The sequence below is a fragment of the Triticum aestivum genome, chromosome 7A (genome assembly GCF_018294505.1).
Source record: "Triticum aestivum cultivar Chinese Spring chromosome 7A, IWGSC CS RefSeq v2.1, whole genome shotgun sequence".
NCBI classification, from domain to species: domain Eukaryota; kingdom Viridiplantae; phylum Streptophyta; class Magnoliopsida; order Poales; family Poaceae; genus Triticum; species Triticum aestivum.
In genome coordinates, this window is record NC_057812.1 from 432747632 (window position 1) to 432762442 (window position 14811).

The 14811-nt window shown below is 43.8% G+C and overlaps 3 protein-coding genes across 3 annotated transcripts; 1 reads left to right on the plus strand and 2 right to left on the minus strand.

Moving 5' to 3' along the window:
• Positions 1 to 2861: 2861 nt before the first annotated feature.
• On the minus strand, positions 2862 to 5586 carry LOC123147396 (uncharacterized protein At1g01500). The gene is made up of 2 exons (XM_044566632.1): positions 4876 to 5586; positions 2862 to 3428 (listed from the first exon to the last, which is right to left on the minus strand). Exons 1-2 carry the CDS (start codon positions 5371 to 5373, stop codon positions 3204 to 3206), a joined length of 723 nt encoding a protein of 240 aa, XP_044422567.1. The 5' UTR covers positions 5374 to 5586; the 3' UTR covers positions 2862 to 3203.
• A 74-nt stretch (positions 5587 to 5660) lies between these two features.
• Positions 5661 to 6459, plus strand: LOC123147397 (uncharacterized). The gene has a single exon (XM_044566634.1). It carries the CDS (start codon positions 5661 to 5663, stop codon positions 6246 to 6248), a length of 588 nt encoding a protein of 195 aa, XP_044422569.1. The 3' UTR covers positions 6249 to 6459.
• A 152-nt stretch (positions 6460 to 6611) lies between these two features.
• Positions 6612 to 9641, minus strand: LOC123147398 (small nuclear ribonucleoprotein E). Its single transcript, XM_044566635.1, has 6 exons — positions 9406 to 9641; positions 9254 to 9280; positions 9077 to 9139; positions 7195 to 7273; positions 7052 to 7097; positions 6612 to 6951 (listed from the first exon to the last, which is right to left on the minus strand). Exons 1-6 carry the CDS (start codon positions 9445 to 9447, stop codon positions 6942 to 6944), a joined length of 267 nt encoding a protein of 88 aa, XP_044422570.1. The 5' UTR covers positions 9448 to 9641; the 3' UTR covers positions 6612 to 6941.
• Between the last annotated feature and the right edge of the window lie 5170 nt (positions 9642 to 14811).

The following is a 14811-nucleotide window of genomic DNA, read 5'->3' on the forward strand; positions in this document are numbered from 1 at the left end:
CTTTTCTTCCTTTAGCTTCTGTTTATTGCAAGCACATATTTTATAGTATTATTTGAGATGTTGGAGTAAAAGGGAGTCAGAGGTAAGCCCTAGCAAGGTTCTATTAGGCTTGCAGGGCTGCTGCTCTTTGAAAGACGAGGTCTAGTGGAAGAGGCGGCCCATCCAACAGCAACCCTCGCCCGCCTTCTTCGTCACCAATGCCGCCGCCCATTTTTTCTGGTGACTCTGCCAGCTGCCGGCACCGCAACATCCGCCCAGCAACGCCGCCAACTCCCACGTCGCGCCACTGTTGTCTTGCCGCCGGGGAGCCGACTGCTTCCCACCCCCGCTCCCCCACCACACCGCCGCGACCGCGACCAAGAAACCGCCTCGCCGCCCCGGTCAGATCCTCACCGGCACGCTCGTAGGACGCCGTCCCACTCATCGGACGCCGGCAAGGCAGCTAGCTGGTCCGTGCGCGCCGCGGCTCCCTTCGCCGGCCGTCTCCTTCGTCGACGCCCACAAGTTGTTCGACAGTTTGCCAAGGTACAAAATGGACTCCACCAACGAGTTCTTCTTTCACAATTTCCTTTGCGACTCCGACGATTCGTCGTCCGATGACGAGGAGGAGATATTGGCTGCCGTGTTGGTCCATCACCACCTCAACAACCAGCAGCCGTTGTTCCGTGGCTCCATTCCGGGCCACCTTCCGGCATTGAATCACAACAGAGAGAGAGGGCATTTCCTTCTTTGGAAGGACTACTTTGATACAACAAATCCGTTGTTCAAACATCAAAAAATCCGCCGCCGCTTCCGTATGAGTAGGCATCTTTTCAACCAAATTAGAGAGCGGGTGGTCGTCTATGGTGACTATTTCGAGTGCAAAGAGGATGTCGTTGGCAAGATTGGTTTCTCCTCTTATCAAAAATGCACTGCCACCATCCGAATGCTTCCATATGGAGTGCCCGGTGATCTCATTGACGAGTACATCTGTATGAGCGAGTCTACATGCCTAGAGTCCATGTATAAGTCCTACAAGGCTGTTATTGCTTTGTTTGGCCCTGAGTACTTAAGAGAGCCGACTCCTGAAGATACAACCCGTTTGTTGACGATGAATGCCAGCAGGGGCTTCCCAGGGATGCTTGGCAGCATATATTGCATGCAGTGGGAGTGGAAGAACTGCCCTTCTGCTTGGCAAGGGCAGTATAAGGGCTATGTCAGGGCTTGCACTGCCATACTAGAGGTCGTGGCGTCTCAAGACCTCTGGATCTGGCACTCTTTCTTTGGCATGGCTGGATCACACAATGATATCAACGTGCTTCAACGCTCGCCGGTGTTTGCTAGGCTTGCCGAAGGTAACAGCCCATCGGTGAACTTTACTACCAACGGCCACAACTATGACAAAGGATACTACCTGGGTGACGGCATCTATCCTCAGTGGACCACTATTGCCAAGACAATCCCCAACCCTGTCGGAGAGAAGAGGAAAAGATTTGCCCAAGAGCAAGAGAGTGCTAGGAAGGATGTCGAGCGTGCCTTTGGTGTTTTGCAATCTCGATGGGGCAGCATTCGGTATCCTGCTAATACCTGGAGCACGTAGAAACTGAGGGAGGTGATGACTGCTTGTGTGATCATGCACAATATGATCGTAGAAGACGAGCGCCCAGAACATCTGTACGATCAAGGGTTTCAGTTTCAAGGTGAGAATGTTGTGCCTGAGCATGGAGGAGCGATAACGTTTGAACAGTTCACCCAATTTCATCATGACATGCGTGATTGAGAAACTCAAGTGCAACTGCAAAATAATTTGGTTGAGCATATGTGGGCTCATGTTGGCAACCAATTGATGTATTTTCTTTTATTCGGCTTGCAAAACTATGTGAGACATTTTTATTTTTATTTGGCTTTTAAACTATGTTATTTTATTCGGTTCAAACTATGTTATTTGACTATATGTTTAAATGCATATTCAATGTAAAAATGAGCTATTTGTTGAAACTAGTAATGATGTACGTGCAATACACGTTTATATTAGGTAGGATATTAGTTGCACGTTATATTAGGTAAGATATATCTGTTGCACGTTGGTATTTGGTAAGATATCAATTACTTTTTTCACGGAAATGGTAGGATATTAATTACATGGCAGATTTCATGGGATAGCGTTGAGTCGAAACGTGTTTATAACCAATGGTAGTGGTGGGTAATTAGAGCGTTAAATGTGTTTGGTGCTCAATATTGAAGCGATTTAAACCGCTAGATAAAATGATTTGACGGTTGAGATGGTTTGGATCTGCCCATTTGGGTCTTTTTATATTGGTATAGATAGGGCGGCCAACTCGTCACGCCGGCACACATGGGTCGGCACATTGAGTGCGCTACTGACCCATATCTAAAACAGGGCGGACGTCGGGCGGACGTCCGACCCAAACGGACAAAAAACAGACGAAATCGTCGTCCGTTTGGGTCGCCCCATTGAAGTTGGTCTTAGGGGTATCTAGTTACAGATAAGAAGATTGTACATATGTTTTTATTGTCTTATGACATGTACAGTGATTGATAAGATAGTTTTATCTTAAGCCTTATCAACGGGTTATCTCTTAGCCTTATCTTTAATAACTAGTTTTCCTAAAAGCTTGGGTGAGACAATTTATGCTAAGAGATGACCTATTAAATAAGACTTTTTCTTACGATTTCTCTCTTTGACCTTTGTTTTATCAACTACTGTACACGATCCCTCGCCGAGCATTCTTTTCCCCCTTTTCGCCAAGTTCCCATCTACAACACATTGACAATTTTGTTCTGCAAGGCAGAACGGCTCATCATAGACAAGTTGCCTAACGAACAGTCTTTACCTACTACTATCATGTGCTTCTAAACACTGACGAAACATACATCCGACAACATTCGCTCATAGCGAAAGGCTGTCGCACTTGTATACACATTATTGACTTGTAGCACAATTCTGAAGCTTACAAAATAAGGCCACAGTGCGTCTGCTCCATGCCAAGTCCATTTTTGCCACTTCCACAAGTTCAGGGACACCTTCACAGATTACATACACAGATATGAGAGCTACACAAGTCAAAAACTCCAGACGACCAGCAACAATGCAACGAACAACAAATCCACCAACTATACATACGGCGGTTGGTTCAGCGCGGAACATCATCGGATGGGCCATCTCTACTTACTGGCCGTCCGAGCCCTTTGTAGCGACAGTGTCAGAAGAACCGCCTCTTCAGGTTCCTGGCCGTTGCTTGGTAGGAGCTCATGAGGAGCCCAACGCCTATACCAACTCCAACACAGACTCCCAGCCCAATCCCGACGCCAACCCTAACACCAGCGTTGAACCATGTGAGTTGCCCGTCGTCGTCATCAGAGTACCATCCTTCAGGGTATGCCCTGGTTCCCATGTTCATGTCACTCTCGTCTTCATCACACATAGCCTGAGAAAGAGACACTAATTAACTAACAGAAATTTTAGGGGTTCAATAAATAAGAAACTAAGATTCACCCCAAGCATGCTGTTCCAACTGAAGTGTGACAAAGCAAATACCCCGAGATAATGTCAGTAATAGACACGGCATCAAATGCTGTAATACCTTGACTTAGCAACAATTTCCCACTGTCACTGAACCTTGAACACAACAAGATTATCTGAAACAGCAAGATTGAAACAAAAACTCATGGAACCTAATACCTGTGACCTCACACTGACAGGCTCACACGAATCATCAAAGGAAACACTGCGAAAAATTTACCAAGAGACGGCTGGAAAGTAGACCTAAGCTAACAGGTGTAATTCTCCGTGCTTTGAAGTTTCAAACCCTTATTAACATATGACATGAGTCTGGTTGCAAAGTAAATTTGGCCACCTTTGTTGCATTGTTAGGTAATATCATAACATAAGAATACCTGTTTGATCCAATTTTGAAGAGGGGGCACATTATGCCGCTTGGTAATATGCGTATTATGGAATCAGGCTACTAAAGGATAATAGCAGCATCCCTACACCACCAGTTCCTATCTTACTACATAATATGCCGCTTGGTAATCTTTTTAAGATGAGATCTACATGTATGATCTAATGCATGATCACATGGCAAAAAGATTAAGTTACGTTCAACTTTATAATACTCCAAGCTATACTAGCCAACGCAGAAATAAATAATAGACTATGTGGCTAGGATTTCCATCCATATAGAATATATTTATCAAATGTACCGACAACACTAATACTAAAAATAATAATCACCATGACACTTCTAAATATTGTTTTAAATCTACAAGAGTACTTTGCAACAATAGGCAAAAAATACATAAATTTAAAAGTCTAGTAAAAGACTTTTTTACCAGAATACCAGTCATAATCAGTTAACAACGGAAAGTTACAGGGAGGGTCTAACATCTAAAGCAGCTTTCCATTTTCGGGCGTAGCGATAGCACAGTTGGCGACAAATATTTGCTGAAAAGCAAGGCAAATTTGCAACCATAAACACCCTGAACGAGCAAAGCAGTTACAATAATGAGACACTACTATATCTATAGGAAGAACTGGAAGAGAAGTCCACACAAAATCTGGCTATCAGAGCATTTGCCTGTCATCTGGTGCCCATCATAGTTCAAACAAGTAGGCACATTCTGCAGCTTGTGCATATACTACATTATTAGGACCCTTTTTGTTGCCACAATTGTTCATATAGCAAAGATACATCCCTTGTAGGTCGTACTAATCAGTAAGATGGAGCAACCATTCTGCAGCTTATGCATATACTACATTATTAGGACCCTTTTTGTTGCCACAATTGTTCATATAGCAAAGCTACATCCCTTGTAGGTCGTACTAATCAGTAAGATGGAGCAACTAATGCTGTCGAATTTTGATTAACTCACCGCCAAAGGTGCTGATCGCCGGCGAACCAATCCGCCAGCAGCCTCTTCCGGGGTGGCCAGCCGCAGGGCTCGCGTAAGAACGGCGGGCTCACCTGCGCAGTACCCGGCAACATAGACCTCAAAGGCCGAGGCTGAGGCCGCCGCTGCATCGGCGGGGACGCAGTCGATCGCCCAGACAGGGGAATCGGCCTTGGCGTCAGGGCACCTTCGAAGGGTGCCTCGGAGGAGGGCGGCGTCGCGGTGGTCTGCAACCTCGAAGGAGGCGTCGGGCGGGGGGAGGCGCGCGGCCGCGGTAGAGACGTAGGTGGCCTCGCCAGAGACTGGGTCGCAGCGGTCGAGGCGGAGAGGGAGCGAGGAGGGGGAGGCCTCGGTCCCGGCGTGGTGGATGGCCAGCGAGAGCCGTGGCGGGGCGGCAGCTCCGGAGCTGCGGGGCGATAGGCGCACGTAGAAGAGGCGGACCTCGAGGCAGGCGCCGGCGTCCGACGCCGGCTGGTCCATGCGCGCTGGGCGAGGTGGGAGGCGTGGAATTAGCTTAGGGTTCCGCCATTGGGAAGCTTAAAGGTGGGGATGAATACGGTTAATTCATTTTGAGATTATTAAAAGAAAGCAATTACTGTTTTTAGAACAAATTGATCACTAATGGATGGGCCTAGACTGGGACGGAGACGGACTGGGCTTTACACGGACCGTTCGCCCTAGTCACCAAATACGCAGAAGGCAGAACCCAGTGGACTGTAGTCTGTAGAAGGCGAGGAAGGGAATATTTCCACGCGAAATCCACCACGATGAGCGGCGGCGGCCGGAAGCCGGTGGGCGACGATGCGGAGGTGGAAGCGCTGCTCCGGGCGGCGCAGGACGCCGTGCTCCTAAAGCTCCAGGCCAACTCCCACCTCGTCTCGTCGTCGTTCTCCGCCGCTTCGAACCCTCTTGCACTGGACGAGGGGCCCGGTCCACTGGACGACGACCTCGCCCGCCGCCTCGACGCGCTCAGGTCCCGCCCGCCGGCGCCGAAGCGGCCAGGTGCTGCCCCCGCCCCTACAGCCGGCGGGATGGACGAGATGGAGGCACGGTTCGCGGCGCTGAAAGGCGCGGCGGTTTGCCCTGAGAAGGAGACGAGGGTGCGGCTGGAGGATCTGGGAGGGGAATCGGACGAGGAGGACGAGGTGGAGAAGGTGATGCGGTGGGCGATGGACGCCGCGCGGCTCGACGTCGCCACTGCCGGCAGTGGTGCCAGCAACGCCGAGGAGAAGGAAGAGGGAGACAAGAGCAGCACGAGTAGCGAGGACGAGGAAGAGAGACTGGAACTGGAGGAGAAGAGGAAGGAGATGATGAGCAAGAAGAACAAGGCTAAGAGCAGGTGGTTCTTCTTTTGATCTTAAATGTACGTTTGATCTCATATCATCACAAGCAATACATGTGTGTTTGATCTCATGATCACAAGCAAAGAATCCAGCAAGTGAATCCAATCAGATTATCTGTAAGGGAGATTATGAGCTTGCATTGCTATCGCTGTGATGAACATAAGAACTTGTGCAATTGCTATTGATATTTCCTGATAGAAAGTCTTTGAAAAGATTTTAAAACCGATTATGTTCTTTCCAATCATATACAGATAAATCTATGTTTATAATGAACTTTGTACCCTAGAATAAGATATGTACAAATCTATGTTGATAATTAACTTTGCCGAGTCATCTGGTAGCAAATTCAGTTTCAGCTAGCAGTCCTTCAGCACGAGGGAAATCAAGCGTTTCACTCATAAGCAGTGAAAAAAACATAACATACAGTCATAGTAACTAATAAGCTCAACAACAGAAAAAGTCAACAAGGTCTGTTCATGTCAATCTTAAACGCAACCGATAAGCTCATCATCTTGATCAAACATCTTGCACGGAGTCGACAGAATGGATTTACTGGGTCTGGGTTCATAGATAGACAACAGACGTTACATATGCTCAGTGACCACAACGACAAGCTACATGCATTTCAGCCTGGGTGGAGTTCAAAGTATCACAGGAATGCTCAACACAGGAACGAGAACGCCAGCCATCCTAGAGAGAGAAGCTTCACTTTCCACTGCAACAAAAAAAAAGAGATTGCAGAATTTAGAGGCCTTGTTGCTTGCGATTACAGGAGCAAAAACATGGATTCAATGGTTCATGGCACTTTCACTTACGTGTTCATCATCAGAGTTATGTTGTCACCTTTCAAGAGTATCCTTCCTGCCAATTTCCAAAATAGAAATTAGATACTAGAACTTATGAGATAATGTTTATCCTTAGTTCTGTTAGGATAAAGCTTGGTTACAAATGTACTAACCCAACGATTTCCTGGTGTTCTTCTTAATGTTGATTTCCTCAGCATCCTCGAGAACCAGGTTCATGTACTCATCAAAGCCCTGCAGAACACACAAACAGTATAAAAACCCAGCATTCCTCAATATGACACAATAAACCACACATGTACACAAACCATTCAAACAAGGATACAGTGAAAAAGGATATTTTAAATTGACTGTATGTGAAATCTGTTATTGGCATGCTTCAGACCAACTTGTCTCATTGAGATGATTATAATACAGGCAAATCTAATATACAAACAACAACAAAGCCTTTAGTCCCAAACAAGTTGGGGTAGGCTAGAGGTGAAACCCATAAGATCTCGCGACCAACTCATGGCTCTGGCACATGGATAGCAAGCTTCCACGCACCCCTGTCCATAGCTAGTTCTTTGGTGATACTCCAATCCTTCAGGCAAATCTAATATAGGCAGCCAAATAATCTGTTCTTTCTTCTCACAGTTTTAAAAGCAAAAGTTAGAGAAAGAGACAAGGGATATGGCAACAAAAGTCTGAGAAACTGGTGAGGGTATGGCAGCAAAAATATGACAGGCACAATACTGAAAAACCCAGGAGCCCATGTGGACTTATTAAGATGCGACTCAAACATGTAAACTGGAAAGAAATGCAAACACAACTGAAGCAGCACACAGCATAGGCACATCACATCGTAACCTTATCACCCGTCGGTAAAACCAAACCATGACAAGAGAAAAATCATACTGAAGCCTTAGGCAGCAACCTATGCTTCAGTTCTAGAGAATGTGTAGGATGAAAGATTTAGTGTAATTTAAAATAAAGGCATTTTTAGCCCCCTGGACTATATACTTAGTTGTCCAAACACAATCACCGATAAGCATCATATTCGTTAACAAGGGGAAGGGGGGATTGCAAGTCTTGAGGGTGATTCAAAACAACACATAGAGTGATAAAAAAATCATGAGACAGGACGCACCAAACACACATGTTTGACTAACAGTAAGTTACAAAGGGAAGGTCCTGAGCCTGGGGCAAAAAGTTACGATAAGCTAATTTCTAAGGCTAAAACTATTAATATCATTGACTGAGTAAGCACACTTGTGGTTACCATCCATCACCAACCACTATTTCTTTATCTAGATTGCAATCAAGTTACCACGAACCTACACCAATGATATTCACGACTCAAAAAACAATGCCCATGACCACTATGGTCCCAAAAGGAACACATCTAGAAAATACCTTCTACAAACACTTCAGTATCTAGTATGGTGAAGTTCTGACTGGGCACATGGATAGTGCTATTATTACTTGTTCGTGGTTCCACAAGGAACCAAGTAACTACTTGTTACTTGATTTTAAAGGTCAAGATTGGGTTGGTTTCAGTGTTACAAAGAAATAATAAAGCTTGAAACTAGGTTATGTCCCTCTTGACCAGACAAAGCATAAGTTACACAAAGAAATGCTAGGTTTCACCCATCTATTAGCAGCTAGTTAGCATCAATTTCAGATGCTTAAAGAGTGCACATATCATGTTGGTTGTCCAAGCACTTAATTAATCTTTGGTATTGAGCATGCAGATTTATTTGCAAGTGTTTACCAATTCTTGAGAAAAGACGCCAACACATTTTCATGTTAGCTTTTAACAAAACAAACAAACAGATGTGTTCTACTAAGTTACCAGTTTTATCATTATACTAGAGTATTAATCAATTCACCCCCACTTGCTGAGATACAAGTAATACATGTTAATAATTTACCCTCAAAGCCACATGGTATGCAGATACAGAGTTACATTCACTTAACATACATGCGAACGACCACAGAGGGATTGGTGAGGCTAAATTCTATCAATTTGAACAAGAAATCGGTGAAGGAACTTACGATGATACGACCCTCGATCCGCATATCCTTCTGCTCGAAAAGCCAGATCTGGATGCGCGCTTTCTGCACCAAAATTAGAACCAAATTAGCTCGAGCGAACCGTCAGCAACCCTAAAACGGAAGGTGGAAAAAAAATACAGACGAATTGTTATTTTTTTTCCCTCAGTCAACACTTACGCTCTGGAGGAACCGGAAGATGAGATTCTGCCGTCGCGCACCATGGATTCGCCGACCGTCGCAGCAGCGGGTAACAAAAGCGCCAAAACGTTAGGAAACAGATGCAAAAAGAGGAGGAGAGCATATGCGTGCGAGGGGTTCGGGGAGCGTACGATGGGCTGGGTCATGATACGCTGGACCTTGGTGGACGCCATGGCTGCTGCGCGGCGTGAGCTGCTCCTCCGACTGAAGTGTCTAGAAGCTTCTGGAGGGAAGCGCGTGTGGGCAGGCGGAGCGGGGAGGTAAAAACCCTAGATACGCCGCAGAGGAAGGGGGAGACGGCAGGGTTTTGTTTTCGCACGGCGCGCGAGAAGAGGCGGCAGCGGGGGTGCCTCAAGATTGGTGCAAGGCTTCCGACTATGGGTCCGGATCAGAGGAGCTGTTTGGGCTAGGCCACACGCGCTGGGCTGGGCTCGCTATCTTGGCGGTGATTTCATTAAGCCCTTTCCAAAAAACATGTCCCTTTGTACGCTAAAAAGTTTTAAAATTTCCTCTTATGCAAAAAAAAAAAACTTTGTTAAGTAATACACCACTGTAAATTTTGTTATGGCTCGTAAAAAATCATCAGGCCCTCGGAGTTTTATCAACACTTTTGGGATCTGGTGAAAATGGCTACTAAAGCTCTGTTTGATGATTTTCATAATGGTACATTTAGATATAGCTAGGCTTAACTATGGGATTATTACTTTGGTTCCTACAACTAAGGATGCAAATCAGATTCAGAAGTTCGGGCCCATTTTCTTGCTAAATGTGAGCTTTATTTTTTCTATCAAAGTTCTCATGAATAGGTTCAATGAGGCTGCTGGAGAGGTCATTTATCCAATACAAAATGCTTTTATAGATGCTATGATGTTTAAAGTGGATTTTGAAGGAAAAAAACATGTGATAAGGTCAAGTGGCCCTTTGTTTTGCAAATGCTCAAAATAAAAGGGTTTCCTGATAAATTGGTCGATACTATAAAGGGTGGTAATGTGTGTATAAAAGCCAATGAGAACTTGGGACCTTTTTCCTACACATAAAGGGTTGAGACAGGGAGATTCCTTGTCCTCCCTCATTTTTTGATTTGGCTGCTAATGCTTTAGCCATGATTTTGGATAATGCTAGAATAAATGGTTTAACTAAAGGAGTTTTAGAGAAAAATGTGGACAATGGGACTAACATGCTGTAATATGCAGGTGATACAAATTTTTATTGTAGGATGATTATGATAGTGCACATAATTTAAAACTTGTGTTGTGTTTTTCGAGCAAATGCCTGGATTAAAAAATAACTTTCATAAAAGTGAATTATTTTTGTTTGGAGCTGCTGCTAATAAAGCAGAAAAATCTCTACAATCTTTTATTGTCCAGTGGGCTCTATCCCTATGAGATAACTTGGACCAGCTATATATGATAAGAGGATTAGAATCAAGAGTTAGAAACCTCCCGGAGACAAAATGAAAAAAATGTAGCAATTGGAAAGGCAGGTTGCTTGCCAGTGTTGGTAGGATAACTCTTATCACTCTTTGACTAGCATTCCTTATTTTATGCCTTCTATGGGCTCCCTATTGGGGTCAACAGGAGAATGGATTTCTTTAGGGCAAGATTGTTGTGGCAAGAAGAGGAAGATAAGAAAAGTACCACCTGGTAAAATGGTCTGAGGTGTGTAGGCCTAAAGATATGTGGGCTTAGGTATTCAAAACTTGATTATGATGAATAAAGCCTTGTTGTGTAAATGGTGGTGGAAGATTTTTAACTTTGATGGGCTTTCGCAGCAATTGCTTGTCAAAAAATACCCAAAAATAAAGGAAAAAACTAACGCCCACACGTGTGGCGTCTTGCACATCGCCCACACGTCTTCATTACTACTCATTTTGCCACGTCAGAACAGATGATATCAGCAGGAATCTTTTTGGTTTTCAGCTTAAAAATGTTTTATCTCCTAATAAAAAAATCTAATTAAAAAATTTGTTTTCACCATTAAATCTGTCTCGACGAGATCTTCAAAACTAGACCCCATCTTGATATGTTTCGACGAAAAAAATTTGGCCCAAAAGTTGTCATGATGTTTACACTATAGTTGCCATAGTGCTTAAACTAAAGTTGTCATGTGGCGACTTTAGTTTGTAGAGCATGGCAATTTTAGTATTTTGATGATGGCAATTCCAGTACTTTGACCATAAAAATTATTTTTTGTATGAACCATGGCAATTTTAGGTTCATGTATCATGGCAATTTTAGTTTATTGTTTTTTTACCTTGAAAACAGCAGGAGAGGCTCCTACTGTGATGCATTAAATCAAAACAAGGTTACATAGTATGTACATGCTCTTGAGGAAAAGCCCTCAAGAAGGAAAGGACAAGGTGTCAACTATGAGAAGCTAATACAAAGAGTGGGTGACTGAAAAGATCAAAGGAGGGGGCTCAATTACAAAGATAGGGCAAATAAAATTATGTAGTCCCAATGAGCTTTGTCCACTCTATATTTGAGCCAAAGAAGATCTGCCTTGGTTCTCTCTCTCCAAGCTGCAAAAGATGGTGGTATATGACTGAATATAAAGTTGTTCCTTTCCTTCCAGATATTCCAAGCCACAATCCCCACAAATTCAAAGAAAAGTTCCCTACTAAAAGACCTTTTGGCAGCTTGGATGGCTTCAATTCTGGAATGGTTCATGTTCCAAATGATCCCCACTTTCAACCAGCAAGAAGAGCTGAAGGGGCAAGTAAAGATTAGATGCTCAATAGTTTCTTTCACCCCATAGCTACAAAGGACGCAGTTGACACCATTGATGTTAAAGTGTCGCCTCCTAAGCATATTTCTAGTATTCAATCTGTCAGCCAACAAGAACCACATAAAGATCTTAAGTTTCATGTGAAGTTTTGACTTCCAAATCCATGCAAACGGAGGCGACGCCACAATGTCTTTATGACAGTGCACATATTTTTTTTGGGGGGGGGATACGTTTGCCCCCAGACATAGGTCCAAGAATCCACTGCATCCGAGAGATTTAGGCCTTCCGGTTTAAAAGTAAGCATTGATTAAATTTCCTCGAACGCTTCTGGCGAGAGGGGAATGTGGAACATGCCGGACCAATCATTACCTGCATAGTTCTGCCATCGAGCAATCCTCATTGATGACAAACGAGAAGAGACATGCAAAATGATCTGCCAAAGGAACTTCATGCCATTTATCATGCCACATGGCAATATTTTTACCATCACCAACCAACGGAGAAGATATGCCTCTGAAAATCGGCATTAACTTGCAAATTTGCTTCCACCAAAAAGAACCACAAATCGGAGACGCGTGAGGAACAGAGTTCGAGTAGTAAGAATCCCATATGCGTCTTACCCATGGCAGGTCGGCCCTGTTGTAGAATTTATCAAGAAACTTGAGCAGGCGACCTTGATTCTGGACTTTGATATTGATAACACCAAGACCCCCATGCGCCTTGGGACAGCAAACTCTTTGCCATGCAACCAATGAGTTACAAGATTCACCTTGCTCATTTTTCTTTGTCCAAACAAATCTTCATCTCACCTTATCGAAGTATTGCAAAAAACTTGCGTTTAGCTGCATCGTGCACATAGCAAAGTTGATCATGGAAGTAGCAATAGAGTTGACCAAAGTTATCCTGGAAGCATGACAAAGGAGAGAGCACATGCTTGACAATCTTCTCTCAACTCTATCCACGAGAGGCAATAAATCGGTCATAGACGGCTTAGTGGTGCCGAGAGGAAGACCAAGGTAAGTAAAAGGCATTTTACGTATCTTGCAATCAAACTCAGAAGCTAGATCAACAGCAGCAGATGAGTCTACATTAATTGGCACCAAAATAGACTTTTGAAAATTAATTTTCAGACCCGAAGAGAGAGCAAAATCTTGAAGGATGTGCTTAAGATGGAGAAATTGCTCCTTACAAGCCGGAAGAATAATGATTGTGTCATCGGCGTATTGGATGATGGGGAATTTACCCCGCCTCGGGATTGGCAGACTCAGATTGCCCTTAGCAAATTCATCATTAATCACATACTGCAATAACTCCACCGCTAAGACAAACAGTAAAGGCGACACTGGGTCCCCTTGACGAACACCTCTTTTGCACTGAAAGGAATTACCTGGAATAGAGTTCAACAGCACCAAGGAATGGCCAGAGCCCAATAATAATTTGATCCAATGAATCCATCTGTTATCAAACCCCAACTTTTCCATCATAGGAAAAAACACATCGTGCTCCACCAAATCAAAGGCTTTTTCAAAATCTAGCTTGAGGAGAACAATTTCTCAACCAGAATGCTCGCATTGATGAATATATTCGAAAGTCCAAGCTAAACAGTCCTGAATGGATTTACCTTTAATAAATCTGTACTGATTCTCATGAATGATTTTGAGGATAACTTTCTGAAGGCGATCGGCTAGCAACTTTGTCAACAATTTGAGGCAACAATTGAGAAGCGAAATGGGACGAAAATCATTCACGATGGTAGGTTTTAGCTTTTTAGGTATGAGGGTGATTAAGGACGAGTTGAGACAGTCCAAAAAATATTGCCTTCCCAAAAGCTCTAACAAAGATCATAAAAAACAAACTTGATTATCTCCCAACAAGATTTCAAAAAACACCCATTAAAACCATCTGGTCTCGGGGCTTTGTCAACAGGAAGATGCTTAACTACCTTATCGATTTCGTCATGAGAGAAAGGTCGAGAAAGGTTAGTAAGATCAACATTGGCTGAGACAAGAACATCCAGATTGAACTTCATCTCAAGTGGAACCGAAACCCCCAACCTATCTCTAAACGCATGAAAAAGAGCAGCATCTTTGCTGTCATGATCTTCCAACACCACCCCATTATCAAGAGTTAGAGCAGCAATAGAATTATATCTTTGTCTTTCCGTGGCCATTCTTTGGAAGAACTTAGTATTTTTCATCCACATACTTGATATAACAAATAGTACATCTTTTGCGACGGTATTGCTTCTTGTAATCATGGAGACGGATAATGTGGGCTTTGATAATTTGCCTAAAATTCCATTCATGAAGAACTAACTGACGTTCTTCCTCAATGCCGTCCAAAAGTTTCAGTGCTTTTTCTCAGTTTTCAAGCAGCAAAGAGAGACGCGAGAGGGCCTTACTCCACTGACGCAGGGCGTGAGCAAGCGCTTTTAGCTTGCCATTAATTCTTTTAGTTGGATCAGCACACTGTAATGGAGACACCCATGAGTTCATGACCACCTCTTTGAAACCCGGGTTGGATACCCAAAAGTTTTCAAAGCGGAATAATTTGGATCTTGTGAAATTGGATTGAATAGAGAAGAGGCAAGGAACATGGTCTGAAACTGGTCGCAAGTGCTCTTACCGTAGTATTTGTTGGAAATATGCCCTAGAGGCAATAATAAAATGGTTATTATTATATTTCCTTATTCATGATAATTGTCTATTGTTCATGCTATAATTGTGTTATCCAGAAATCGTAATACATGTGTGAATACATAGACCACAACATGTCCCTAGTGAGCCTCTAGTTGACTAGCTCGTTGATCA